The 27,067-nt window shown below is 37.4% G+C and overlaps 1 protein-coding gene across 1 annotated transcript; it reads right to left on the bottom strand.

The window, feature by feature from the left end:
* On the bottom strand, positions 1–26,582 carry Ufl1 (UFM1 specific ligase 1). Its single transcript, XM_027403441.2, has 19 exons — positions 26,429–26,582; positions 25,025–25,170; positions 23,899–23,927; positions 23,053–23,150; positions 22,410–22,524; positions 21,293–21,423; positions 19,095–19,153; positions 17,036–17,182; positions 15,737–15,912; positions 14,066–14,245; positions 11,930–12,050; positions 11,064–11,186; positions 7,867–7,984; positions 7,066–7,229; positions 6,855–6,985; positions 4,004–4,084; positions 3,638–3,723; positions 3,054–3,234; positions 1–2,413 (listed from the first exon to the last, which is right to left on the bottom strand). Exons 1-19 carry the CDS (start codon positions 26,503–26,505, stop codon positions 2,195–2,197), a joined length of 2,382 nt encoding a protein of 793 aa, XP_027259242.1. The 5' UTR covers positions 26,506–26,582; the 3' UTR covers positions 1–2,194.
* Between the last annotated feature and the right edge of the window lie 485 nt (positions 26,583–27,067).

Below are 27,067 nucleotides of genomic sequence, written 5' to 3'. Positions count from 1 at the left end.
AAATGTCCAAGGTAGCTCCACCCAGAGGTTTAGCCACATTTTATTCATGTTTTATAGCATTACGGCTTTTGCTCAAAGCACACTTCAATTCTGTTGGTACCTGCTACTATTCACTTTATCTTCAGATGGTCAGAAATGGGTTTCTGTTGACTACACTGGTCTGCAGACAGAACACATCAAACATTACAACTGGGCACGCTTCCCCATATCTCTATCATAGTGGCAATAGTTAACAAATGTGAGAACATAGTTATACAACTGCTGAAATCTGGCTAAGAAATGATTTTCTAATAAGAACAGCAAACTTGCAAACAATGAAAAACACCAGAAAGGAATTATTTTTGTGTAATAAAAAATATGACCTCCTTTAACAATCAATAACTCAAAATATAAGCATTATATAGATTGCATTTGCTAAGTACTTTCAGAATAGCATAGAAAATTTAATAGAACAGACAACTTTATTTTAAATAATGTTACTAATTCCGTCCATTAAGAACTTATCAGAAATTATGTCTTTATAGACATAATTTTATTTATAGAATAAACATCTTTTATTTACCAAGAAAAAGTAAGAACTTTTTGGACAAATGAAATAAATGCAAGTAAGGTTAACAATGCTCTACATTTTTTTACCTTATTTTTGTAAATTAAATTAAAATGAGTTCATCTGGTATGGCGCAAACACCGATTGGATTACTTTGGTGTTGTCTGAAACAAATAATGTTATTAAACAAAATTTGGAATTCTTGGTATTAATTTGGAAGCTAAATAAAAAAAATAAAAGGATTTTGGGGTCACAGAATTTACCATTTTTTCCCTTTGCTTATATGAAAATATGCAATAGAAAATTACCCACATGAAATCATTTATATTACTTTCCTTTATGTGTATGGCATTTTGCCTGCATGTAGGACTATGCACCCTGTGTGTGGTTGGTACCCACAGAGACATTGGATTTCCTGGGACTGGAGTTACAAAGCAGCCATGTGGTACTGGGAATCAAACCCAGGTCTCCTGGAAGAGCCAGTGCTTACTCACTGAGCTGTCTCACCAGCCCCTTAATGTTTTCTATAAAGTTCCATCCTAAACTTTAACAAAATGCTTAGTTAGCAATTAATTACTTCCATGCAGTATTAACACTTTGTCATTTTGGAAAAGAGGTAGTCTTATTTTGTATTTAAACATTTTAAAATATAAGAAGTACAATGTCACCTAGGGCATTGTATAAAACAGCATTCTTTAAACATTTTATTACATTCAGAATAATGCAATAATGTAAGGGGACCCTGCTTAGAACTTACTTGGTTTAAATTACTGTTCCAATGAACTATTTTAGTAAGTCTTAACTAATAATTGCAGAAATCAAAAATATAACATTTTATAATTTCTATTTTTGGAATAAAAGTTGTGCATGTTTTAAACACACTTACAGACTCTGTGTTCATTAGCAAGAACAGCCTAGCTACCTGTTATACAGGTTCCAACAAAGAAGTCAGGGTTAAATGGTCACTGAAATCAAACGAAACTTACTGGGTTATCCAAAGAACACCTCTGTTTTCTAGCCACCCCACTCTACCTTTTGCCTTGCACTGTTGACCTCACTAATCCCTGGGGCTCGCTTTATGAGAGCCCAGAACTACATGCTTCTCCAGTGTCCTTCATTGTCAAACCACCTCTCAGGCCTCCAAGAAACAGTTATGCAGGAGGCCTTCTATCTCTCAAAAGCAAGAGCCAGACCTCTGTAAAACAAAATATATTTGAAACTTTCCAGCTTTAAAGCATTCTGTATTAATTTAAAAGTAATACTCCTGATTCATTTTTATTTCAGACATAAAAAAGACATTTTTTTCTTTAAAAAAATACAATATTTTAAATATATGCCAAAATATAGGAATGGCACTTAGAAATTAAATAGCAAACAATTTCTTTCCTAGAAATGAAAGCATGTAATATGTTCTAGATTCAGAACTCTTTGAAGAAATTTTATTACATTAAAATTATACATAGGATTATGTAAGAAGAAAATGTTTTATGGGGTACTCAACTTGTAAAATTTTCTGTAGATTTGCATCTAATGCAACACCACTATTTTATTTGAATTGTGTAGGGAGGATTAACAGGGGTGGGTGGGTGTGTTGAGTGACTAACTTTGTGATCACTCTTCTTCAACTATAAAAGCAAATTAAGGGTATTACTCCTCTGTCACAGATGATTTCCTGGACTTCAGAACAAGATCCTTAACAGATAGAGACAGTTCCTGAAGCTCCTTCCGAGTAGTGTTGGTGACGTCATGCTGTTCCTTGTCTAACTCATCAGTTGACAGGTCCTCCCTTGGTCCACTCTTCTTATTTTGATTGACTAACTGCTTTACAACCAAACCTTGGTACTTTACCAGGAGAGAATGCTGGTCCTGCAAAAAGAAAGGAGAACCTGCACCAAGCACATTTGATTTTCTGACCAGACAGAGTAGACTTGTTTGAGCAGTACAAACTGGATGGACTTATCTTCATGAAACAGTGGGCATGCTAGTGAAAAGTGAGTATGGCAAGAAAGGTCTGTGCTCTCCAGAGTGCAGTTAACATGCAGATCAGGAAAAGTAAGCCTGTGCAGACTACGCCACAATTTAGCTAGGCTCTATCACCAAAAATAAAATAGTAATACTCTAAGAAGCCAAACTGCTTTTAGCTAGGGGCTGGCTTCCTTAGATGAACTCACAGGACATTTGAAGGGGTCCTTGGACACTAAGTCAAAACTAGGGAAACGAGAGAGAAGTTCTGACATTCTTGTATCTTTTCTGAAAACTTCTAAAATTAGAGGACTTTTCACCACGATCTTATAGAATGCTAAAAGATTCTTGAACTACACTCAATTTAAAAACAAAACAAAACAAAAATCAACACCTAACTCACTGTCCCCATTCCTGGATCCAGACAGATGTTAACGCCTCCCCCCAACCCGCAGCCCCCACCCCCAGTGTCGTCAATGATTCATACACAGTATACTCCAAGTTTAAAAGCTTACAGAATTTCCAATGTATAAAAATGCAGTACCTCTGGGATTTTGTTGTGAAGAAAAGCAATGATCTGTGGTACACATCTTCCGGGAGCATGCAGCATAGTGTGGGTGGAGAACTGAAATAACAGGACTGACGTGAGGTGCAGGACAAGAGCAGGGTCTTCTGTGACCTTCAGCTGCTCAGCCAGCGCCTGCCGATGCTGGAATAGTATTTGCCTTAAAGCAAATCACAGAATACATAATTAACAAGGACTCATAGTTTCCATATTTTCCCTTTAGCATCTGTTTTTCACCTTCTCTAGTTTAATAGAAATTCTTTAAATATGGGCAATATGTATATATACTACCTTAGCTTTAGTTGGCACAGGTAGATAAACATGCTAAAAAGTTACAGACAAAGCTATCTAGCAAGGAAATTCAAAGTATACTTTCTTAGGTTGCTGGGATTAAACAAGCCATAACGACTTGACTAAGGTTCCAGGTAAGGAAGGTCTCCAATTTAATATAATGTCCCAGGGTTATTCATCCATGGGCTAGGGAAGTGCTTGGACAGTCACACCCAAATGTCAGCTACAAAAGAGCTCAGGGTTAGGAGTAGCAACAACAGAGTCAACATTACCTTTCCCTTTTTTTGTCTCCCTTTTTCACCATAATGTCACAAGCTTCTGTTGCAGAGTCCAGACAAGAAAGGAAGTCTTCTATGCTCTGAAGACAATTAGTTACATAATTTAATTTTATGGACACTTAATACTGATTTGCAATTTTACACCCCAAACGAAAATTTTTAACAGGGCATTTGGCAAACAGAAACTGTGATTTAGGACTAAAAATAAGTGTTCCCATCCTTTTTCTCCTCTCACCTCCCCAAAGCTACCTGCATACAGTACTAGTTTTAGATTCAGTTTAGAAGGATTTTGACTGGAATGTACATATGGCACTTTATACACAAAGTTCTCAGCGTAGTCACCAGTTAGCACTGACTTACTTTTTCATTCAGGGAGTTGTGGAGTTTGGTGAGAGCTACTTTGGTTTCTTCTGTCAATTTACTTAAAATCTTTTTTCTTATCTGTAAGGGAAAATATTCTTTTGCATTGTGGTTTTGATATATGGTCAAACAGACAAAAAAAAAAAAATCCCCATATATTCAATACTGTTATACAATGCTAAATGTGATGTACAGTGTGTTCTGAATGTTAGGTCTCAAACCAGAGATTCAAAATGTTAAAATATTACAGAATCATAGGGCTGGCCAAACATTAGCCAAAAGACTTCTATGCAGCCCTCATCTTTACAGTCCCAATGATATCAGATGACTACAGGGTGACTGGCCATGAGGGACAGATAGACTTTGGGTAAATAGACTCCATGTGGTTTTTCTTCTCAGTGCTACCTGAAAGGGTGTCACACAGCCCACAGCTCTCACACAGAAAGGGATGCCTGTAGGAAGGATAGTGGATCTTGTTCTGTGGGTGGATGCTTGTATGACAAGTGGTATAAGAAAGCTTTTGGAATCTTTCACAGATGTAGATAATGTGACTTTCATGGCATTGTGGATCAGATGACTCATTCCTTGTAGGACATTTCAGGAAGGGGCTGCTGAAAAGCTTGACAGAAGGACCCGATGGTTGCACTGTGTTTGGGAGGGCAGGCTAGTCAGAGCCTATATGTTGCATCTCATATCAATCCTTAGCTCTGCTTGAGACTACAGAAAAGCTCTGCCAGTATTGTAATTCCTAGAGAGGCAGTTGGTAAAGAGACAGGAGACATGAAACATTTCAAAGTGTTCAGAATGGTTGCTCAAAGAGAAAGAGGAGGAATCCAGTATCTTCCAAGTAGTTGTGGAGGTAAATAAACACCCTTCTGTCTTGGGTTGGAGGGTGGTCCTTATGTAAGGGAGTCACCTAAAATTAAAACACACCAAGAAAAAGCATGCCACCTCTGTGGCAACAAAGCACAGTAACAGAGACCATGGTACTAGATGGGTGTGGTTTTACTACTTCCAAAGCCAGTTATGAATGCAGTTAGGCACATGAAGACCTTCACACTCATTTTCCTTGAATCTCCAACCATAAGATGGTCCCAGAAGGAAAAGAAGGAAGAGACAGAGGTGGAAGAATGGTTATTATTATCTGTAGCTCTACCTCTCATGGCAAGTGCAGAAGTGATGGGCCTGGGCTCTAGTTTAAGATCATAATGTGAAACAAATGAGTATGAGCTTGTCTCAATATTTAAGTGGTATATCGCCTTGCCATCAAAGAAAATGACTGTGAACTCAGGAAACTTAAGTAATTATTAAGGGATAAAGCAACAAGAAAAAGTCTTATTATCATAAACCTCTTTACTATAAGTAGTTTGGTCATTTTATCAATCCTTATAAAATTATATAAGCATTGTACTATACTTAAATTCTTTAGTAGTTTTTGCCATATAAAAACTCATCTACCACAAGATTCAGCAATTCCACTCCTAGGCCTATACCTAAAAGATGCACATTCATACAATAAGGACATCTGTTCAACTATGTTCATAGCAGCATTATTTGTAACAGCCAGAACCTGGAAGCAGCCTAGATGCCCCTCAACTGAAGAGTGGATAGAGAAAATGTGGTACATTTACACAATGGAGTACTACTCAGTGGAAAAAAAAAAATAATGGAATTTTGAAATTCGCAGGCAAATAGATGGCACTAGAAGAAACCATCCTGAGTGAGTCACAAAAAGACAAACATGTTATGTACTCACTCATATATGGATTTTAGACATGGAATAGGGTATTGCCAGCCTACAATCCACACCACCAGAGAGGCTGGGAAACGGGGAGGACCCTAAGAGAGACATGCATGGTACCCTAGAGAAAGGGAATGGGACAGGATCTCCTGAGCAAATTGGAAGCATGGTGGGAGGGGAGAGAGATCTGGGAGAAAGAGAGGGGGAGAAGAGAAGGGGAGAAGAGGACATGGGGGAGCAGGAAGGTTGAGTCAGGGGAAGAATAGAGGGGAGCAAGAAAAGAGATAGCATAATAGAGGGAGCCATTATAGGTATAAAGAGAAATCTGGCACAAGGGAAATGTCCAGAGATCTACAAGGATGACACCAACTGACAATCTAAGCAATAGTGGAGAGGCTACCTTAAATGCCCTTCACTGATAATGAGATTGATGACTACCTTATATGCCATCCTAGAGCCTTCATCCAGTGACTGATGGAAGCAGAAGCAGATACCCACAGCTAAACACTGAACTGAACTCCTGGAATCCAGTTGCAGAGAGTGAGGAGTGATGAGCAAAGGGGTCAAGACCAGGCTGGTGAAGCCCACAGAAAAGGCTGACCTAAACAAAGGGGAGCTTATAGATCCCAGACTGATGGCTGAGAGGCCAGCATGGAACTGATCCACACGCCCTGAACGTGTGTGTCAGTGAGGAGGCCTCAGCAATCTATGAGGCCTTGGGTAGTAGATCAGTATTTATCCCTGGTGCAGGAATGGACTTTGGGAACCCATTCCACACGGAGGGATGCTCTCTCAGCCTGGCCACATGGAGGAGGGCCTAGGCCCTGCCTGGGATGATATGACAGACTTTGGGGATCCCCAATGAGGGGCCTTCACCTCCCTGGGGAGCAGAGGGGAGTATAGGGTGGGGGCTTGGGGAGGTTGGTGGGGAGAGGGGGAGGAGGGAAGGGAGAGGGGACTGGGACTGACATTTGAAGCAAGCTTGTTACTAATTTAAATTAAAAAAAGAAAAACAACTTGTATTTTCTCTTTAAACTATTTCAAGTAAGAGAAAATAAAAATGTGCTCAGACTCAAATTACATCACCTAGCAAACAAATTACTAACATACTTCACTAGTAATGGCTGCAGGGTCCTCCAGGGCCATCATTAAATCAGAAGCTAGGAAGTTGAACATGAGGTTAGTGATATCAGTACACACTGTCTTCAGGAGGTGCTTGGTCAGAGCAGTCTGTGTGTCATCTGGAAAAGAAGGACTTATGTGAAGACTAATTTCCTTCCAGAATTACAAGAATCAATAAAAATGGCACTGTTAAGTATACCTGCAAAAAACTTCATCCCCTTTTCAAATAATCTGATGTTGTTGTACAGGTTTGAAACCTCTTCTTGTAAGTCCTTGATTGTACGCTTTCTGCCAGTCCCAGAAGCAGAAGTTGAAGACATGAACACTGAACGTACCACCTCAAGATACATTTTATTAAGAGGTCTGTAATAAGACAAATACAATTAATTAAAATGTACAGCCTTTATGTAGATAAGAAATTTTGCCTATAGTGAAATAGCACTTTAAAAAATCTCCATCTTTCTAAGAAATAAAATTAATTTGAAGCAAGGCTCAGTAAAGAAATTGTTTTACAGGTTCAGGAATAATAACTTAAAGTATTCACAGTACTTTTGGGAAAGATGACAAGAATGACAGCAATAAACTCTACAAATCTAAACAGACCATTACAACTAATTTGCAAAATAGCAGAATATAAGTTTGTTCTTCCTTTTCAGGAGTCACAACAGAAAAGTTCTCAATTTCCAAAGTTGTAAGATGATAGATTAAAAACATCTATATGCTCTACAACAGATTACTTTAAAAATGGTGCAATACTGTTTCCATTTTCTAATTTTATACACTATGGCTCTGTAATATTCATAAAATTTACTTATATTAAAAAAATCTCGCTATGTCACTACAGAAGATCTAGGACAGTTACACAGAAAAACACTGTTTCAAAAACAAAACAAAAAATAAAAAACAAACAAATAAAACAAAAAAACTAACACATGGTTTTGGAGATCTCAGTGAAAATTACATTCTGTCAAAAATAGTAAGAGATACAACTTATACTTGCTTTATTAAGTATTCTGCAAGTTCGGAAATAAACTCCTCAGGCGCATCTTGCACATGTTTCTTTAAGTAATCTTCAATTTCATCTTGGAACATGAACATGATGTCTGGCTTCTTCTTTCCTGTAACATACATCAGCAATGGGAAAACAAACACACACTCAACAGCAAAAGCCAGGCAGGAAATACACAAAACTGCGACTTTCAATATAAGTATCTAATAAAATTAAATTTTAAAAGTTCATAAAGTAGAATTTCTTTTAGGTGATCGTTTTCTTAAACTTCCTTTAATAAGACATTGCAGGACAAGGGAACACTTTATTCTCTTCTAACCTGGGAAATGCCAATGGTCAGGTATCAGAACCACCACCTAGGTTATCTTTCAGAAAAGAATGATTTCTCTTCTTTCAACAACAGGCACTGAACAGAATTTCCTTAGTCACAAAACTGAGTACTAAGAAAGTCAACTCAGCCATGAAATTTACATCAGAGCTTCAGAAAGCGATAGGACTAAGTTAAGATTTAATTTTTTGGAAAGATACAAACAAAGAAAATAGACCCTTAGAATTCATTTTTGCTTTCCCAAAGATTATTCTATACTACTAATAAAAACTAGTATGCAGCTAGTGTAATGGAAATGTTGTTAATTATGAAAATGCCATGCCTAACCACTTGAAAAAGTATTGGTAGCAAAGAAAGTGAACAATATTTTCATTATAAATGATAAAGCTATACCTTTATACAAGTGATTATTTCCAGCTAAATCAGATTGATCCTACAAGTGAAACCTTAGCAATAAAATAAAATGGCTCAAAAAACCAATTTTCAGTCTTAATGAGGATCTAAACAGTTGACATCATAGCTTCAAGGGAGATACCCAAGTTCTAGTCCCTTCTAAGATCTGCTCTGCAACCCTGATGTTCAAGCTAAACAGCTTTTTCCTGTTTGCTTCCTGTAAGCCTTTTATAGCTTGTTAAACTCCATTCCTTCCAGTAATCTTGCATACTGACTTGATTCTGTGTTTTAGTTGAGAACCTAATTTCACCCTCCATTTCAGAAATGACAACATAACCCTTTCAAAGCACTGAAATTACTTTTAAGGTAGAATGGTTTTACTACTGCTATAGTGCCTCAATAATCTCCACAGAAAAGAATGTCACATGCCTCATTTCTCTATGATTACAGGTATTAGAGAATAACTTCTTAAAATTCCTCTTTATTCCGGTTCCCACTGTATCTTGGGAATTCAAAAACAATCATACAAAGTGAAAAATAGTAACATACAAAGCCATATCGATGTTGTTTAGAATAAGGGTAGACAGAGTAAACAGTTTCTGTTGGACACTTCCTTTAATTAACATTATTTTCTGCATACTACCAACAGTAGTTATTTCAATCTTTCAAAGGAAAGCCTAAGCAACTGTGATGCTACAAACAGTATCATATTACCTTTATTTGAAGTTTATTTATTTATTTTTTAAATGGTTGCTGGTTGATAAAGAGGTGGTATTATGTTTCATGATCCTTTCTTTAAAATGGAAAAATAGAAATGTATTTAGAAAAGCAAAATAAGATGTCCCTTGCAGTTAACCTTGGCAAACATTTAGAAGTATAGGAAATGAAAGATGCAAGAGGCAGTTAATTAATTCCTTCTCAGATATAAGTAACAAGATACCCATGCATTGTAAAATTTCAAACAAGCATGTGATTCTCTGTATCAGCTTCCAATATCTATTCTTCATCTTCCAATGTCTTCAACTATTTCCAAGAGTTCTTTCAAGGTGAGGAGGCATTGGGTGCACAAAGGTCCTTGTGCTCACAGATACCACTAGGAAACCAGGAATGTTAAACTTGTAGTTGTCTTTTCAAAAGAAAATATGTATAACTTGTTTTCGACCTGGAAAATGGGGAATGGAGGTGGCTAACAGCCTAGGTGATCCTTGCTCCATCTGTAGGGCCAGGCCGCACTAAGCTCCCACAAGTAGGGCTGAAGGTGGCTAATAGCTCAGATAAGCTCTGTACTATCTCACAGGCCCTTAAGGTAACACATGTAACTTAGCTCTAGAACCCACCTTCATGGAAGAGGTAACCTGTACTCTAAGATATTTCAGTGAAATCCATAGGGAACTGATTGTGTTACATCAGTAAACCTTTTCTCAAATTGTACTGTACTTGTTATGCCTAAAAAAAAATGCTGGGGTCAGACTCTAGAATTTTGAACCAACACGTGCTATGAGTTGTGTTGAACTGGATTCCTTCTTGCCTCATATGGATCAACACTCTGCTGGCCCTGGTAGTCACAGAGACTGTTTTCTTGTGTTTTTCTTTTCTTTTCTCTTTTTGTGTATTCTACATCTTCTAAAACTTTTCAACCCCTTTGTTACAATTATATCAATAAATGAGCCAATACTAAGTTCCTCAATTTGCACTTATCTTAAAAAGGCAAACTCAGCATTTCTGGACACCACTCAACATTAAGCTTGATTCCAATTTTGATTTAGTTTGGAGACAGGGTCCTCGTGTAACTAGAACTAAAGGCTGGCCTCAAACTCTTGATTTGTCTGCTTCTACCTCTTTTCTTTTTTCTTTTTTTTTCCTTTTGTTGGTTTTTCAAGACAGGGTTTCTCTGTGCAACAGCCTTGGCTGTCCTGGAATTCACTTTGTAGACCAGCTGGCCTCGACTGCCTCTGCCTTCTGAGTGCTGGAATTAAAGGTGTGTGCCTCCACAGCTGACTCTGTCTCTACCTCTCAAGTGCTGGGTTTATAACTGTGTGCCCCCATGCATGGCTTGAGAGTACTTTTATTCCAGGGTTACTACTTTTCAATTCTTTTATCTTTGAACTATCCATTTTTGTAAATCGTCACATGGGCTTATCGCTGGATGATGAGGGGCAATACAGTTAATTACAAGCTGTTTTGGCAGGAAGAATGACTATGAGTGACTTGATTGCCAAAGACTGTAATAGGCACCTTGTGTTTAGTGATTTCTCGAATGAAAACTAAGAGACAAGTTTATGTTTTTTATTATGAAACTGTGAAATTTGTGATTACTGAAAATACTAAACAAATAATTTCTATACAAACACACATACCTAATTATATGCAACTTAAGAAAAATGTTTTACACACACACACACACACACACACACACACACACACACACACACACACACAAATAAATAATGAAATAAAAGCTACACACCAGCATGAGATGACTGAGATTCCTCATCACTCTCATCATCTTTTCTTCCTTTCTTCTTGATTTTTTTAATTTTGTATTCTCTGGCATTGCCCCCTCCTCCTCCTCTCACACTTCCAGTGCCCTCTGGTGGAAATACATTAGTTAGTATTATTTAATTAACGAGTTTTAGAAAATGATACTATATTGCTGAATTAAACTATGTGATAAAAAATGAAAAGCAAACTAAAGAAAAATTTAAATTCTTTTTAAGGCTGGTTTCCAAATTAAGGTGCTAATTAAGTTCTATCACTAAAATAGAAATCTCTTGAACTGAAGCAATCTCCTGGGATGATTTTAACTGTAATCTACTCAATGCTGCCTCTTTTCTGCAGTTTGCTGGTATCTTTTTAGGCACGTCCATTCCACCACCTTTTTTTCCTCCTAAATTATTTTATGAGTAGGAGTGTTTTGTCTACATGTGTTTGTGTACCATGTGCATGCAGTGCCCATGGAAGCCTGAGAGGGTATCAGATCGTCTGGAACTGGAGTTACAGGTGGCTGTTAGCTGCCACATGGGTGCTGCAATATGAACCAGGGTCCTCTGGAAGACCAGCTAGTGCTCTTAACCACTGGGCCATATTTTCAGTCACCCTTTTACCTTTTTTTATCCCCTCAAAAATATCCTTTCATCTACTCATCTCTGTTATCACAGCATGATTTTATTTTCTCCTGACATATCCATTGGTTTTCCTTTGTTTTTTGTTCTTCTCAGAAGGGGGCTATCTGATATGCAAGTATGGGAATGGAATGTGCTAATGAAGCCCCTTTGTCTTATTCGCAAGTACTTACAGACAACACAGCTCTTAGACTCACTTATCAATGATTACCTGTTGCTTTCTTCCTGCGCTCATCTTTTTTGTCCTTTTTATTTGTATTAACACTTTCTAAAATGGAAACTTGTTTCAGATCTTCTTCAGTGATTAAATGCACCGGATTATTTTTCATTTCCTGAAATAAAACATCCTTTTTTGTAGGCAATGTATATACATTTTAAACAGCAGAGAAGTTGCTTATTTACTCATACATCCTAATTTATCATTGCTAGGTTTCATTGCTAATGATGATAAAACTCATAACTGTTGTCTGTCTTTGTGTATCTTCTCTCCCTGGCTAATGAAAGCAGCAAGGTAACCAAACAGCATCTGACTGGAGAGCAAGAGATGCAGTCTTCCCCAGATGTCACAACAGAATCCCCCTTGTCCCTTTCTTTTTTGAGACTCCTGAGCACTGTGCCACCAGGATATTTAAAATTACAACAAAGATATGGAAACTTCTATAACTCCTATGACTATAACCAATTCAAAAAATCTATTTTTCTTATGAATTAGTTACTGAAGAGCTCTACTACTTAAAATTTATGTTAACAATTAACAATGACAAACTATTTCCAGCTTCAGAAATCAGCTCTTTTTTTAATGAGAAATAGTTCTTTAATCTCTAGTGATGAAAATGATTAAAATATTATCATTTTCTTTTGGTTTCTTAGTAAAAATATTTAGGATAATTAAGATTCCAGGACTACGATTACTTTTTTCTTTCTTTTCCTTATTTTTTATTTATTTACTTTTTGTTGTTGTTGTTTTTTGAAACAAGGTTTCTCTGTGTAGCACTGATAGACCAGGTTGGCCTTGAACTCAGAGAGATCCGTCTGCCTTTTCCTCCTGAGTGCTGGGATTAAAGGCTTGTGCCACCACTGCCAGCCAAAATTACCTTTTTCTAAACCCATTCTTTTTTTTTTGGTTAAATAGAGTTCAAAAAAATATGAAGATCTACTTGTCCAAGTACAGAATAAGCACATTTAAGTCCAGTTTACTGATATCACATACATATTTTTTATTCTTGCCTGCTTAGCAGGACAATTGCAGAAAACTATCTCACAGTCACATTACTAATGTTGAAAAGAATAGACTTAAACACAAATGATTTACACATTTAGTAGGTCCACAAGAATTCACCAACAGTATATTAAGACATAGGGCTTATTTTATCTGAGAACAGGCTTTATACAGAGATGGTGGTTTTAACCACAAGCATGAATTGGATGGCTATGAAGACAGGCCTGGCAAGAACTCTGCTTCAAAATACTTTTAGACAGCAGTCAAATACTAAAAATTTAAAAAAGAAAATTGTTCAGGAGCTAGAGAGATGGCTCAATGGTGACAAGCACCAGTTACCCCTTCAGAGGATCCAGGTTTGATTCCAGCACCATCATGGAGGCTCACACTGCCTGTAATTTAAACTTCGGGTACTCAATAGGCTTTGTGCTGACCTCCGAGGGCACCCAAATACATGGGTACATGAATACATGGACATATATGGATAAATATAAATAAGCAAATACATTTTTAAAAAAGTCATCAGTTTTTGATTGTTTAAGATAAGGTCTTAATATAGAGCTCAGGGCTGACCTTGAACCCAAACAGACTTTAGCTAGTATTCATTGCCCTTAGCTCCAGAGTGCTGGAACCACAGGAATGCACCATCATGCTTGAAAACTAATAAACTTTGATAGTAACAAAATTTCTTTTCTCGGTGAGTCATCCTGTTTCTTCTAACCAGGTAAAATCAATGAGGCTTTGCCAGATTTAATGATTATCTGTGGTGCTAACATCCTTTGAATTAAAACATGCTCACTGAGTTTCTTTCTTTGATACCTCTCTGATCACAAAATAGGTTTGACTTGCATATAGGTAACACTTTTATGATTTTATGTTTTTAACAGTGGATCAAATACCTTGGCAACTTAAAATTGAAAACTATGTAATTTTATTGATAAGATTTTAACTTTTAAAATTAGTTCTTTAACTTTTACCAGGTTCTAACAAAGAAGGAGAAAAGGAAGAGTTGTGCAAGATGATATATATGCCTTTGTGGTCGGTCAGACTGCTTAAAGCATTTCCGCAAAGCTATCATGATCCTAATTGGAAAGAAGCTACTGTTAAGATTAGCAGGGGGAGGAATACCTTTTCGGCTTTTTGGTGCATCCGTTCACTGAACAGTACTGTACACTCATTTATAAATTTCTCACTGACCACTACTGTGTCATTAAAGACTATAGCTGAAGCTTGCTTGCTGAATGGTCTCATCACCTGCTGAAGCAGCATGGCAGCATCTTCAACTGACAAAGAACTGGGCAGCAGAGGCTGGAATGACAAGCAAAATGAAAATGAGAGAAATGCAGGAAAAACAGGCTATGTGCTTCATATGTATAACATGCATGTACGGGTGAAGATATGTGTATAAATGTGATTCCCCTCAAGTAACCTCACTTAAGCCAGAAGTAGTTATGATCCCAATTTCCCAAACTGTTTTTCTAGTCTCATCAGCACTTGGAGCTCTAGAGTCATGCATCATTTTTTAACCCAATTTCTCCACTTGCATGCCTTATAGGAGTCTCAAGTTGGGCAAACCACCACCAAAACCTACAGACCCTTCTTACCAACTTACAAATAATTCACCAGTAAGTCCTCACAATTTTACCTGTACAAAGTTTCTTTTCAACTTCTATCACCTGAATTATTATTTTAATGACTATTTTACACATCTCTCCCTATGGATTGCATATCTTAAGAGAAGACATTTGTTTGTCTACCATATTTCTAGCATATGGAACATTGCCTACCACACAGAAACCACCTGAGACCTGCTGTAAGAATAAAGATGCCTTAAGAATTTGGTACCCAAAGCAGGAGTCTTCTTTCTACCTTATAAAAATGCCTACACTGTAATTAGAAATGACAGACTGGCCTCCAGCTTACCTTTACCCATACTGAAGTGTCTCTGTGGCATATTAAGGGGCAGGTGAACCTTGAACAATGAAGTAAAGCACTATCTGTGCTAAAGCAATTTATGCTAACACATTAGGCAATTACTGGAGAAGGGATAAACAAATGCACCAGGATGTCTGAAGCCATAGCAGTTGTACAAGCTTGGTTAAGACATATTATAATGGTTACTTTCAGTTGCTAACTGACACAATCCAGAATCAATGGAAAGAGTCTCAGTGAGGAACAATCTAGATCAGGTTGGCCTGTGGGCATGTCTGTGAAGGACTGCCTTGATGGTGTTAATTAGTATAAGAAGACTCGGCCTAACAGTGGCACCATTCCCTGGGTTTTGGTCCTGGATTGGATAAAAAGGAAGAAAGTAAATCTAGCACACTAGCAAGCATTGCATAGTTTGTTCTCTGTCCTAGATTGTAGCTGTACTATGACTAGCTGCTTCATATTCCTGCTCCCTTACTTCCCATAGTGACAGACTGGCAACTTGGAACTGTGAGCTAAAACAAGCCTGTTCACCTTCAAGCTGGTTTTATCAGGGTATCTTTCATAGTAACTAGAAGGAAAACTCAGACAGATGTGTAAAATCTCACTAAAAATTTCACTGTCAGGACTGAAATGCTGACATTACTGCTTTGTTTTTGAGATTTACAAAATTCTGGATTAGATTATGTACACTTAAAACATCACTTTAAGCCTAAAATAATTAAAATTTCTGTTGTAAAAATGAATGCTAGAATTTACGTCTAAAGGCAATATTAGCTTTACAGGGCCTGTTTCTAAAATGGGCACATATTAGCAAAATATCACCCATCACTGGCTTAAACAAAAATTAAGAGAAAAAGGTAAACATACAGAAATATCAACCCACGTCCCCGAGCTGATGGCTTCCTCTACTGATGCTTCCACCTGGTCCACGAGTCCTTGACCAACACAAGCTGCCTTCAAAAACAAGAGTTGTGTGTTCTTATACCTTTTCTTTATATAGTTCACAGCATCTGGGATTCCAAGTCTAGACAAGGCATCAAACTCTAGAAATACACAAGAAAGTTGAATAGAACTTTTCAGTCACTCACACCTTCCAGAGGTCTTGTAAAAATTTCTACATAAACCCATCTTTGTGAATGTAATATATTCCAGCATTTTCCAAGGAAAAAAAGAAAAGAAACATAATGTAGCTTGTTATGTGGTTACTTTCCTAGATGGCTATTACTAAGGATCTATGTAGGAAACCTGCTTCAAATGTTCCCTGACCACAAGGGTTCTCTTCCCCATCCGAAGGGTTGAAGGAAAAAAGGACTACAGAGCAATACAATGAAAAATGGCAGTATGGGGAATGGTAATGGTTCAAATTAAAACTCAAAACTGGAACCTACTTTGCTTATTTTAGTTAAAGGAATGAATTTTATTTTTCAAAATGTGTCATTGTACAAAAGGACATAGCCATTATCCAAAGTGGACGATTTAATATAACAGACTCAGAGTCACAGACATTACTGGTACTGAAAGCAATACAGTTATTAAGAAAACCAGTAATGAAGTTCTAACTGAAGTCTGGTTGAAGAAGTTGAATGCATATTATCAGAGATAAAGTGAACAAAGCCCTGCACTGGAGTATATGTTTAGACTTAGAAGAATGTGCCCCACTATGCAGCTTGGTCAGGGCTGCACTCAGCCAATGATGTGGCCACTGCTCTCAGTCAGTCAGTCCACAGAAATGATGGCAGAAGCTCGGAAGCATACTTTACAGTAGTATTAATGTTTCTGAGTAGTAGATAACTAATAATATAGTAAATACTGCAAAGCTGACAGCCAATGAATATTTCTAAAATGAAATAACTGGTAACAATAAGCACACTACATTAAACACACAATATTTGCTTTTTGAATTTAAAAACTTAAATATTTTATAACACCTTTATATAAGTTAGTAACTGTCAATACCATCTTTTGGCATTTTTAAATTTCAGTAATAATGGAATTAATTTCAGTTCCTAAGCCCCACAGAATTGAAAGTGACTACTTTTGAGGTCAAAAAGAACATGACAATCACAGGAAAATGCATGTGGCCTCTGGGATACAACACTTTGCAACAACATTTCAGGGATAGGAAGACATTTTAGCCCTGAAGAAAAGAAAAGAAAAAATAGTTACCTAGGTAGCCATTCTGCCTGAAAAAGGAATCCACCCAAGTACTCTGTGTCCTGGAGTAGATGTCAGGGACAAACACTGCTTTATCCTGTCGCCCACCAACTACAGTGCCTCGTAAACGGCCACTGCCAACGAGTTCCTCAAGCACAGCTTAAAGGAAACACACATAATACACACAGGTCAGAATAGGGACACAGCTTTAATGGCCAAGGGCTTTCCAGTCAGTCTTCCTAAACTCTATGCTTTTAAAAGATATATTAAAATTTAAGCACCATGCATGAAATTACACTTTAAAGAAAAAAATCCCTGATATTTCTTTTATAAGAGTACTCAGACTGTAATTCAGGGAAAATTTAGAAACCAGTGTAACTCAAACCAGACAATATTTACACATTGAGTAGTTTTTTGAGCAAAACAACACTCTGGTCATCAAATCAGAAATGGAGGCCATGGAAGAGAAGGAAGCATCATAAGAGTGGGAAGGATTTGTAAAGAGGGGGTAATGGAATAATGTGACATTAAAGCAAAAGGGAGAGGGCTATTAGAGAAGTAGTAGAAATGGAGGTGAAAGACAACTAAGAACAAAATATGACACATATGTATTAAAATGCCATAACAAAACTCATTACTTTGTATGTTAATTCACAAACTTGATTAAAAAGTCATCACCCATCATTTATTTCATAATTTGAAGTAAAGCAGTAAAGTGACCAGATACTTTAAGAATGGATAGTTCAATCACTAGCATTATACATTCAATTAATACCAGGACACATTAGAATCAGCAGTGTGATCACCTTCCATTGTTACTACATGCCTGTTTAACCTGAAGCAGCATATCAACCATTCTTAGTGAAGACATAAAAGGCTCAGGGAAGGGTTCTGTGGCTCCAGTGGTCAAGGGCATCTATTAACTATAAAACACTGGGCAAATAATTTCCTTAGTGCCTTTGCTTTCTTATCTATGAAATGGGGGACAATAACATTACCTCTCTCACAAGGCTGCTGTATTCAAGTCAATGACTTCCATCAGCCAGCATATCATAAGCACTCAATACATATTAGGCACAAATTCATCCTCCTAATTCTGGGGCCAGTCTGAATTCTAACTGGACTTTAGGCATACTCAACAAGAGAGAAATCATGCTTCATATGCTAATGGTATCTGAGGCTAGTGGAGTCACAGATCTTGGAGGAGAACCAACAACCACACTTTCCCTAACCAGCATAATCCTAACTGTATTCTAAACATCTGTCCTTATACCCAGTATAGTCCTCACCCCTTACCAAGAAAACTTTGTGTAACACACCAAGATCATTACAGAAAACCACAGCCAATCAAAATGCAGAGCACCTAAGGCTCAGGGAACACTGTGAAAGACAGCATGGAAAGATTATAGGAGTCACAGCAATGGGGAATTTACTGTCAAACTGTGCCTCCTAGGAGTGTCAAAATCTCACCAACATGACTACCCAAGCCCAGGAGGCCTCAACCTTAACACATAGACTACAGGGACCTAAGAAACACTGAGGGCAGAAGAATGTCTTCCCCAGGGAACAGCACCCCAATCAGTTATCCAGTAAGACACACACACACACACACACACACACACCACCACACCACCACCAATTAATGAAAAAAATAGGTCATGAATTTGGAAGAGAGCCAAGAGAAGTTTGAGAAGTTTGGAGCACAGAAGGGGGAGGAATAATATTGTTGTACTATAATCTCAAGAAATAAAAGACATAATAAACTTTAGAAAAGAAGAAAATGAGAAAATCAATGACTTTCATCAACAGTCTATAAAGCAGTGCTACATTCTGGATGCTGACTGTCTTCTTGATCCTATAGAAGTACTACTGGGACTGATGGAGCTTGCAGGAGATAGAACCCATGGGGAAGCCCTTGGGTCATTAAATGTATGCCCTTGAAGAGAATTGTGTGAAACCTTCTCTTTCTCACCACTGGAGATAAAAGCCAAGTACTTGTGCATTCTCAAAAACCACTATATTACTGAGTTACACCCACAATCCAAACTATAAAAATTGAAATAAAACTCACAGTAAAGAAGCTGCTCCTGAAATCCGTATTTTGAAATCACAGAATTCACTGCTGTAGGCCTATATGGTAAATTTAAAAAATTGAAACAAATTCACTATAGAATTGCATATGATTAAAAAAAATACAAACTGGAGTTTATTAAAAGAAAACACCAATTAATTTAAAGAAAAAAATGATGACAAAGTCATATCAACTCTTAGATACCTGATCAGGATTGTGCTACCCAGATAGCAGGAATGAGTCCATCCATAACCCATATCCATTTCCATTATGATTCCAGCATGTTTTCCCTTCTGTGATGCTGGACTTGCCCTTGACCCTCACTGTGCAGCACGATGATAGCCAAGGATGATTACGTCTCTCATAATGAAATGCTGTGGGACCTCCCTATGACTTGTACATTTACATTTCTAGATGTCCTTATTTTCTAATGCAATACGTTATCAGAACAGTTTAGTGTATATGTAACTTTACTCCCAAGTATTTTCAGTACATGGCTGCATCCATAAATGATACAGAACTCACAGACACGTGAGGGAGGGTGAATTAATTTTCCTTACTGTGGTTGCCCTCTCCTCACTTGAGAATATTCAAGTGAGTGTTATATGATTTTGTTTTTGAAGAAAAGTGAGATAATATGTGTATTTAAATCTATCGGATTATATCTAGACAAAAGTGTTTGGGAGAAATCAATTTCAATATGCTCTTTTTATATATCTGTATTTTCTGTAACATGAATGAAGTAGTTTAGTCATGAACATCACTCTATAATACAGATATATCCAGGTTTGTTTATATGTCCAGCTGATAGATATTTATAGGGTCTATTACAATAGTTTGAAGCATTATTAATATATTTAATGAATGTCATGTATTCATGCCTTTGTATGGGCATTGTATGTTGAATGTGGTAGTGGGATAAGGAGTGCTAAAGATTCATTACAGGGTTTTGTGCATGTATAGGTAGCTCTCACACTATCACTGACTTATATCCCCAAACCATCATATATTTTTAGATAGCTCTACTTTTTTTGGTTCTTTGTGTATGATGTATATATGCTCAGATATGCGAGCATATCTATGAGCCTGTGGAGGCCAAGGGGCAACTCTGAATATCTTCCATTATCCAACTACTTTATTTTTTGAGCCAGGGTTTCTCATTCCACTTGCAGCTTCCTATTTAGTTAGAGTCAATGTCTAGAGAGCTCCCAGGATTTGCCCGTCTCCACTCTACAGTACTCTGATCCCAGATATGAGCTTCCATGCTTAGCTTTAAGAGCGATGTTGAGGATCCATGAAAACACTCAGGTCCTTATTCTTGCAGAGCACATACTTTACCCATGAAGCCATTTCCTCAGCCCTGTATTTACTTTTTTTTTTCTTAAAGTAAGATTTTGTTTGTATTTACTGTAAGCTATCACCCATGTTCTCCAGTTAGATTTTATTTTTATGTATATTCAAAGTCCTAATTTAATGAATTTCAGCTTTTTAAAAGAAAAAAGTTAAGGTCAAATAACAAAGTTGGGGAACACTAAGTACCCAATGAAACAAACAAACAAACTGTTAGTCTGAGGAGGAATGGGATACATGGAACTAAAATTCCATCCCTGCACATGACTATTTGTTTCCTTTATAAAGGAACACATAGCTTAAGACATATATCTGTCAAGTGAATATAACACACTAATCTGTAATTGGAAAAATCTAAATAGTATATCATCTGCTAAGATAAGAATAACGTGTTCCTTCTGCGAATTACTGACAATGATGGGCAACCTAAATACTGACATTCACATGCACAAACAGTCCCATCTCAACTCCAAGCAAGTTTGGAGTGATATCTGCTCGTATCACATGGCCACTATGAAATAGAGCAATGGACTGAAATTCTTCTATTTTAGTGATTGCATAGTCTTTCCAGGATTTCAGTGTGACTTTCATACGGTGATGCTAGCATTGATTTTAACACTGTTTTCTGTAGAAGTACAAAAAAAAGTACTTTTGCGCAGAGAAACTAAAGCAATGTCAGTGGAGACAGCTGAGTCTGGGGACCCTGGAGGCTCTCTTTCTACCTGTTTAATACACTGGGATGCTTAATGAGATTTTGCTTTAAAAGATTCAACTACTAGATACAAATCACATCAAAATTATGTACAAATATATATATACACATATATACATACGTAAAACATGTTCACCTGGTAATAGCGCTGAAGAGCCCACGGATGCGTGCTTTATGGCGAGCTACAAAGGCCTCAGTGAAAATCACCCCTTTGTTATCAAGGTCAATATGGCCATTGATAGTTCGGCCCAGTCGCTGAGTTAGTGCCTGGGAATAAGATGTCAATTTTGTTAATTTGAAATAATAAAATTAAAATATGTGTTTGTACAATCCTACTCAATTTATGCTATGTGTTGTGACAGAAATTTCAACTGCACAAATTATATCATACATAAACTAAAATGATGGATTAGTACCTAGAAAGCTTCATTGTGTCAGGGCAGAGTGAGGATTAGCTATAATAATAGTAATTATTAGTTAATTGATAAAGGATTAACTCTAATAATAGCTCTTGGTTACAATACTTATTTCTAATAGAAAAGAAAAATGATTGATTAGCCAGTTTTCTAGATATAAATGTTTTTCAACATACAAATAGCAAGACGGGTCTCAGAAAAGCCTCTATTTGAACCTTTGGACACTAACAAGAAAACACAACAGATGGCTTAGTTTGTAGGCAACAGTTATTGCACTACAGTCCTGATATCTGAATTTAGTATGAAAACAAATACCTAGAGTTAGGTAATAATATGAGATTCTGTTTTTCCATCATGGTCACAGTTTAGAGGAGGAAACTGATGGCAAGAAAAGAATGGTACTACTGACATTTTAATAAGAAAATCCTTTGCTGAAGGTGTTCTGCTTTACAAAATATTCAGCAGCAGCCTTAATCTCCACCCCCTCTATATTGTAATATTTAGAAATAATAGAAAAGCGGTATATATATGCTGGTGAGTTTCTGAGCAGTGCACATCATAATCACTAGGCAAATCTATGCACCTGTGGTACATGTACTACTATGGCATCATGACAGTCCTAGTATGTATTTATTAACTCATCTTAGTTATATTGTGGCTGGGGACTCTGGATAATTGTAATCATTTTCAACAAGTCTCTCTAGAAACAGTGGTATACACAACCAAAATACATAGCTATGAGAGGTATCCATCTACTTGCACCTTATGTAAAAACACCTAATCCTGTTCCCCACTAAGTTTCTTTAAATTCTTTATACTATTAGGGAAAAAAAATACCTGTGTGAGAAAATCCCCAGGAAGGTCATAGGTTTTACACAGTTCTGAGATAGTTACTTGACCACTTTCTTGCAATTTATCATTTACCTCTTCTGATAACCGATCCAGATAGTTCCTAATATTGAAGAAAAGTTTTTTAACAACTGAAAAACATTTTCCTTCTGTATTCTTTCCTGTTCATATATTCTTGGAGTATGGTAGGTCCCCAAAGTAATGAATGGGCTGAGAAGGAACATCATCCACTGCTCAGATTCTAAAGCTTATTTTTAGCTCATGGATGCAATTAAATTAATGGTTAATCAAATGGTGGTTTTTTTTTTTCCTTCTGCCAATAGAAATTGTATAGTCATTTCCCATTAATATTTTCAGGACACATTTACTTTGAGTTCAATTAATTTATGACAAATCATAAAAGTGCTGTTTTTGTATTGCTTTAATAGAAAAAAGATCAAATTTATATTATTTACGAATATGTATTCCTATAATTAGCATTTACATCTAAAATGGAATGATTTTTATAATGAAATGACTTTTATACTGTATTACATGAGCTCTAAACAAAAAGCCTAACTGGCTATGACTGGCCTAAATTTAAATACTATTTGAAAGAAGGATAGAAAGTGCTTCTAAATATTATACTTACTCATCTATCAGTTGACCCAATACTATTTGGACATGCTTCTCTGATTTAATAATGTCACTGATTCTATTTTCAATATGAGTCAGGTCCACATTAATAACCTAGAATTAGAAATTATATGAAGTTTGTTATTTTTAGATTATTGTTAAATTTAAGATTATACATTTAGCATTATACTTTTATATTCATTCACAGATGAATTTTGAATTGCTTTAAAATACTGATAGCTGAGTATGGTGGCAAACACCTATAGTCCTAGCAAGTAGAAGGACAGCCACAAGTTCAAGGCTGGTGTGGTCTACACAGCCACTTCAGGGCAAGACAGAGACATAGAATAAGACAAGGCACTGCTAATTAAAAAAACAAAAAACAGAAAATAGAGGAAGCCCATTGTTTATTGTTGAGTTCTAAAGAATTACATTTTTTCTAGGAAAACTTGTATTAAGCAGTGAACTCTATTTTCATAAAAAAAAAATGCCATTTCATGTAAAATTTTCTAGTTTCTATACCACCTTGGTGGTCATATATACTTTTTAATGTTTTAAAAGTATTTTTCTTTCTTTTTAAAACTATTACTCTAGTTTTCTATATACTAAAGCATATAAATATGAAACTCTAATGTTCTCCCAAAACTACATTAAAACTTACAATTTTATAATGATAAGTGTTGAGTTTATATATAAAGAACATACTCAAACAAGAAGGAAAACATCACAACTATTTCTCCACAAACATTATACCATATATGACACCAGTGCTAGTGAATACTTAGAAAGGAACTTAACAAATCCATAGTATTAGAAATTAAGAAACTTTTCAGAAATCAAAGCAAAATTTTTAAAAATTTACCTGTTGTAAGTCAACAATGTTTACTCGACCTTTGGACAAAAGACAGGTATTTAAATTATATGGAAGTACAGCCAAGCAGCATAAATTCTTACACTACAGTGGTGATCAGTCCAAGTCCTTCTACAAAGGGCACAGGGCCACAATGACTGATGCACTGAGATACAAATTACTACCTGATCAATCTTCAATGGTTAAAGCCACAGGCAATAATACTGTTTTCAAAGCTGTTTTTATCACATCAGACCCACTTCTGAACATCAGCTGACACAAGGTGGACAAACCTACGGGAAACATTCAATTCTCCACACAATTCACCTTATCTAAAATGACCAAAGGAAATATCTGCAACTAAATTCAGATGAATTCCCCATTCTTGAAACTGAAAAGTAAGCATTTATCCGTCAGCAAGAGAGACTCTGTCAAATATCCCAAATCACAGCTTGTATTAACACTATTGCAGAAAGACAGGAAATAAAACACCAAGGTTACACCCTAATAATATCCAATGAAGAGCTGGTTTTGTTTAAATCACACTGTGTTCAAAGTCATTGTTCAATTAAAAATACAAAGCAACCCAGTATTTTATATTTTCTGGGAGTAACTGAATTTCATATAATTTGATGGGCCTCATCAGGTTATAAAATACAGATTTTTTTTAAGAAAATAGTAATGTAGCTTTAATATTTGGGAACTTACAATCTTATGAAATCTCCATTCTTCATATACAATTAATCATCTGATTACTAGCAGGTAGGTACCCACCCTTGGTTCACAAAGTAAATTAATACAAAAAGAAAAAAAACACATATACATTTAATTCAATACAACAGAAACATTGTTAGATGTTAAACAATGTTAAATAGTTGAGCTCATGTTTTCGTGAGCCTAGGAAGACTGACGGCATGAATCTATGAGGGCTGATTAAGTTATCAGTTGAGAAGGGTTACAGCTCAATGGTAGCATTTGCTAGCATGTGCAGCTGTCTGATTCCTAATACAAAGTGGGGAGAAGAATTGAGGAGAATGCCCTGTAATCTCCATATAATTGATTATGTAGTTACAATTTTAATGTATTTCCCCAAACTTCTAGTGAAAACAAAACAAAAGAACACTAGGGAAGGACTTACCACCTCGGACATGTAGTTCATCTCTCATCTCTTTACTGATTTGGGCAGGAGTGATATATTCCTTCCCATCGAGCGTATGAACCACTTCTAGCTGTTTCTGAGAGATCAGTTTATTTACAATCTCAATGCAGTTCCGTTCCGACAACCTGAGGGAAACCAGAAATTTAAGAGTGGAGTTGATTGTTCCACAAAAAGTGTTTGAATGCAAAATTTTGATTAACTTCTATGTTAGAAAATCCGTCCTTTATTAGTACAATCTTAAATAATTTAAGAGGAAAACGAGAGTAAGCAAGTTTATATTCACTTGAATTATTTACTTAATCCAGACACATCACTGTATTGTGATTCTAAAAGTGTTCTCTTCTAGTCCCGTCTTCCCTCTTCAAATATCAAACTTGTGGACATACAGTTTAAGAAAGAAAAACACCAGCCATGCTTTCAATTTTCAGATGAAACAGACTTTTTAAAATCATGGCATGTTTCCCTTACTAGTACAGTTGGTGTACCGACTGCACCTCTGACACTTAGTTACTATAAATCATAGTTACTACTGTTAGTTACTACTAACCATAGTTACTACTGTTAGTCACCCAGAGTTTATCGTGTCCTAGATGTGTTTTCTTGGGTTTTCGATGGATTGGGTTTTGTTGTTGATTGTTTGGTGTGTGAGTGTGTATAGCTCTCGATGCTATAAAAAACATCAAAGGGTGCCGGGCGTTGGTGGCACACGCCTTTAATCCCAGCACTTGGGAGGCAGAGGCAGGCGGATCTCTGTGAGTTCAAGGCCAGCCTGGTCTACAAGAACTAGTTCCAGGACAGCCTCCAAAGCCACAGAAAAACCTTGTTTCGAAAAAAAAAAAAAAAGCATTAAAGGACTGTGTTTGTAGGTCCTGTAGTAATACAAAACTACAACAACTCGTTTACAAGAGGGGGGAAAAAAACACAATCTATTCGCATTATATATGTGATCTGTAATCTTGGATGCGGAGTCTTAGATCCCGTAGTAATAAAATACTACAAGAACTCGTTTACAAGATGGGGCTGGGGATCTATTCGCATTATCTATCTGTAATCCTGAACAAGAAGTCGGGGTGTTCCGGTCACTCCCCCGAAGGTTCGCGGAACACAGAAAAGTCAGTGTCCGGGAGTCCCTCCAATGACAGCTCCCCAGTGTGTCTGGCTGAGATCTGCGGACGCAGATAAGAAGGGATTTAAGGGATGCCCAGGCTACTTGCTGTGCACTGCACCGGGGGCTTGGCAGGCTCGCCCTAGACCCGGCCGGGCTGCGAGCGCCTCTACCGGCAGCCGCTTCCCGGGCTCCCGCCGCGGCCCGGCACAGCGCGGGAGTGTGAAGCAGCGTCCCGGGTCGGCCTAGGCCGGCTCCAGACCGGAGGGGACCAGCACCTCTGCACGGCCTCCGCAAACTGCGCCCGCTGGAAGTCAGCCGCCAGCCGCCGGATCTCCTCCCAGGCGTCCGCCATCACGGCCTCGCTCGCACCGGGGAATAGCAGACACGTCAGCCCTCCGCCGAGGGACGGGCCGCGCCGAGGGTCAAGACACCCGAGCCGCAGCAAATCGAGAACGGAGGCGTGGCCATTAAGCTCAGCGCTCTCGGTTGGGCGTGGCCTCCGGGAGGTGGCTGCAAACCGCTTCGAAGCCTGACTGTCAGTCATCCTTCAGTTTGCCAGTGCCTGTTTCTGCCCGGCAACCAGCAAATGAGCCTCTTGGTGAGGGGAAAATACACACACTTCTGTCGGGCCATTACAAACCGCGACTAATCCACTTTGAGCAGTGGCCAAGAATGAAGTCATTTCTGGAGAAACGCGGGCTTCCCTACTACATCACTACTACATTTTGTTTCACCAAAATGAATCCGTTTGGACATTGCAAACGCCGTGGAATTGAGTTCATGTGGTTCTAGGGCCTGTTGCTTTTCTTATGGAGAATAAATTCTCAGACAAAGGAATGACCATGGCTGAGAATGAAATGGCGGGAGACAAGATAGCATGGCCTCTCTCCTCTGCATTGTCATCCTTAGACAAG

This window comes from Cricetulus griseus, chromosome 2 (genome assembly GCF_003668045.3).
Source record: "Cricetulus griseus strain 17A/GY chromosome 2, alternate assembly CriGri-PICRH-1.0, whole genome shotgun sequence".
In the NCBI taxonomy this organism is placed as follows: domain Eukaryota; kingdom Metazoa; phylum Chordata; class Mammalia; order Rodentia; family Cricetidae; genus Cricetulus; species Cricetulus griseus.
The sequence above is the reverse complement of the archived record's forward strand: the minus strand, read 5'-3'. Positions and strand labels throughout refer to the sequence as shown.

Bases quoted from the DNA above. Each gene is read 5' to 3' on its own strand.
- Ufl1 (XM_027403441.2), bottom strand. From the start codon at position 26,505: ATGGCGGACGCCTGGGAGGAGATCCGGCGGCTGGCGGCTGACTTCCAG. The intron at 23,928-25,024 runs GTAAGTCCTTCC...TTTTGTCCAAAG, and splicing joins TGAACTACATGTCCGAGGTG to GTCGAGTAAACATTGTTGAC. The intron at 7,230-7,866 runs GCAAGTATAAGT...GTCTTATTACAG, and splicing joins CTTGCAGAATACTTAATAAA to ACCTCTTAATAAAATGTATC.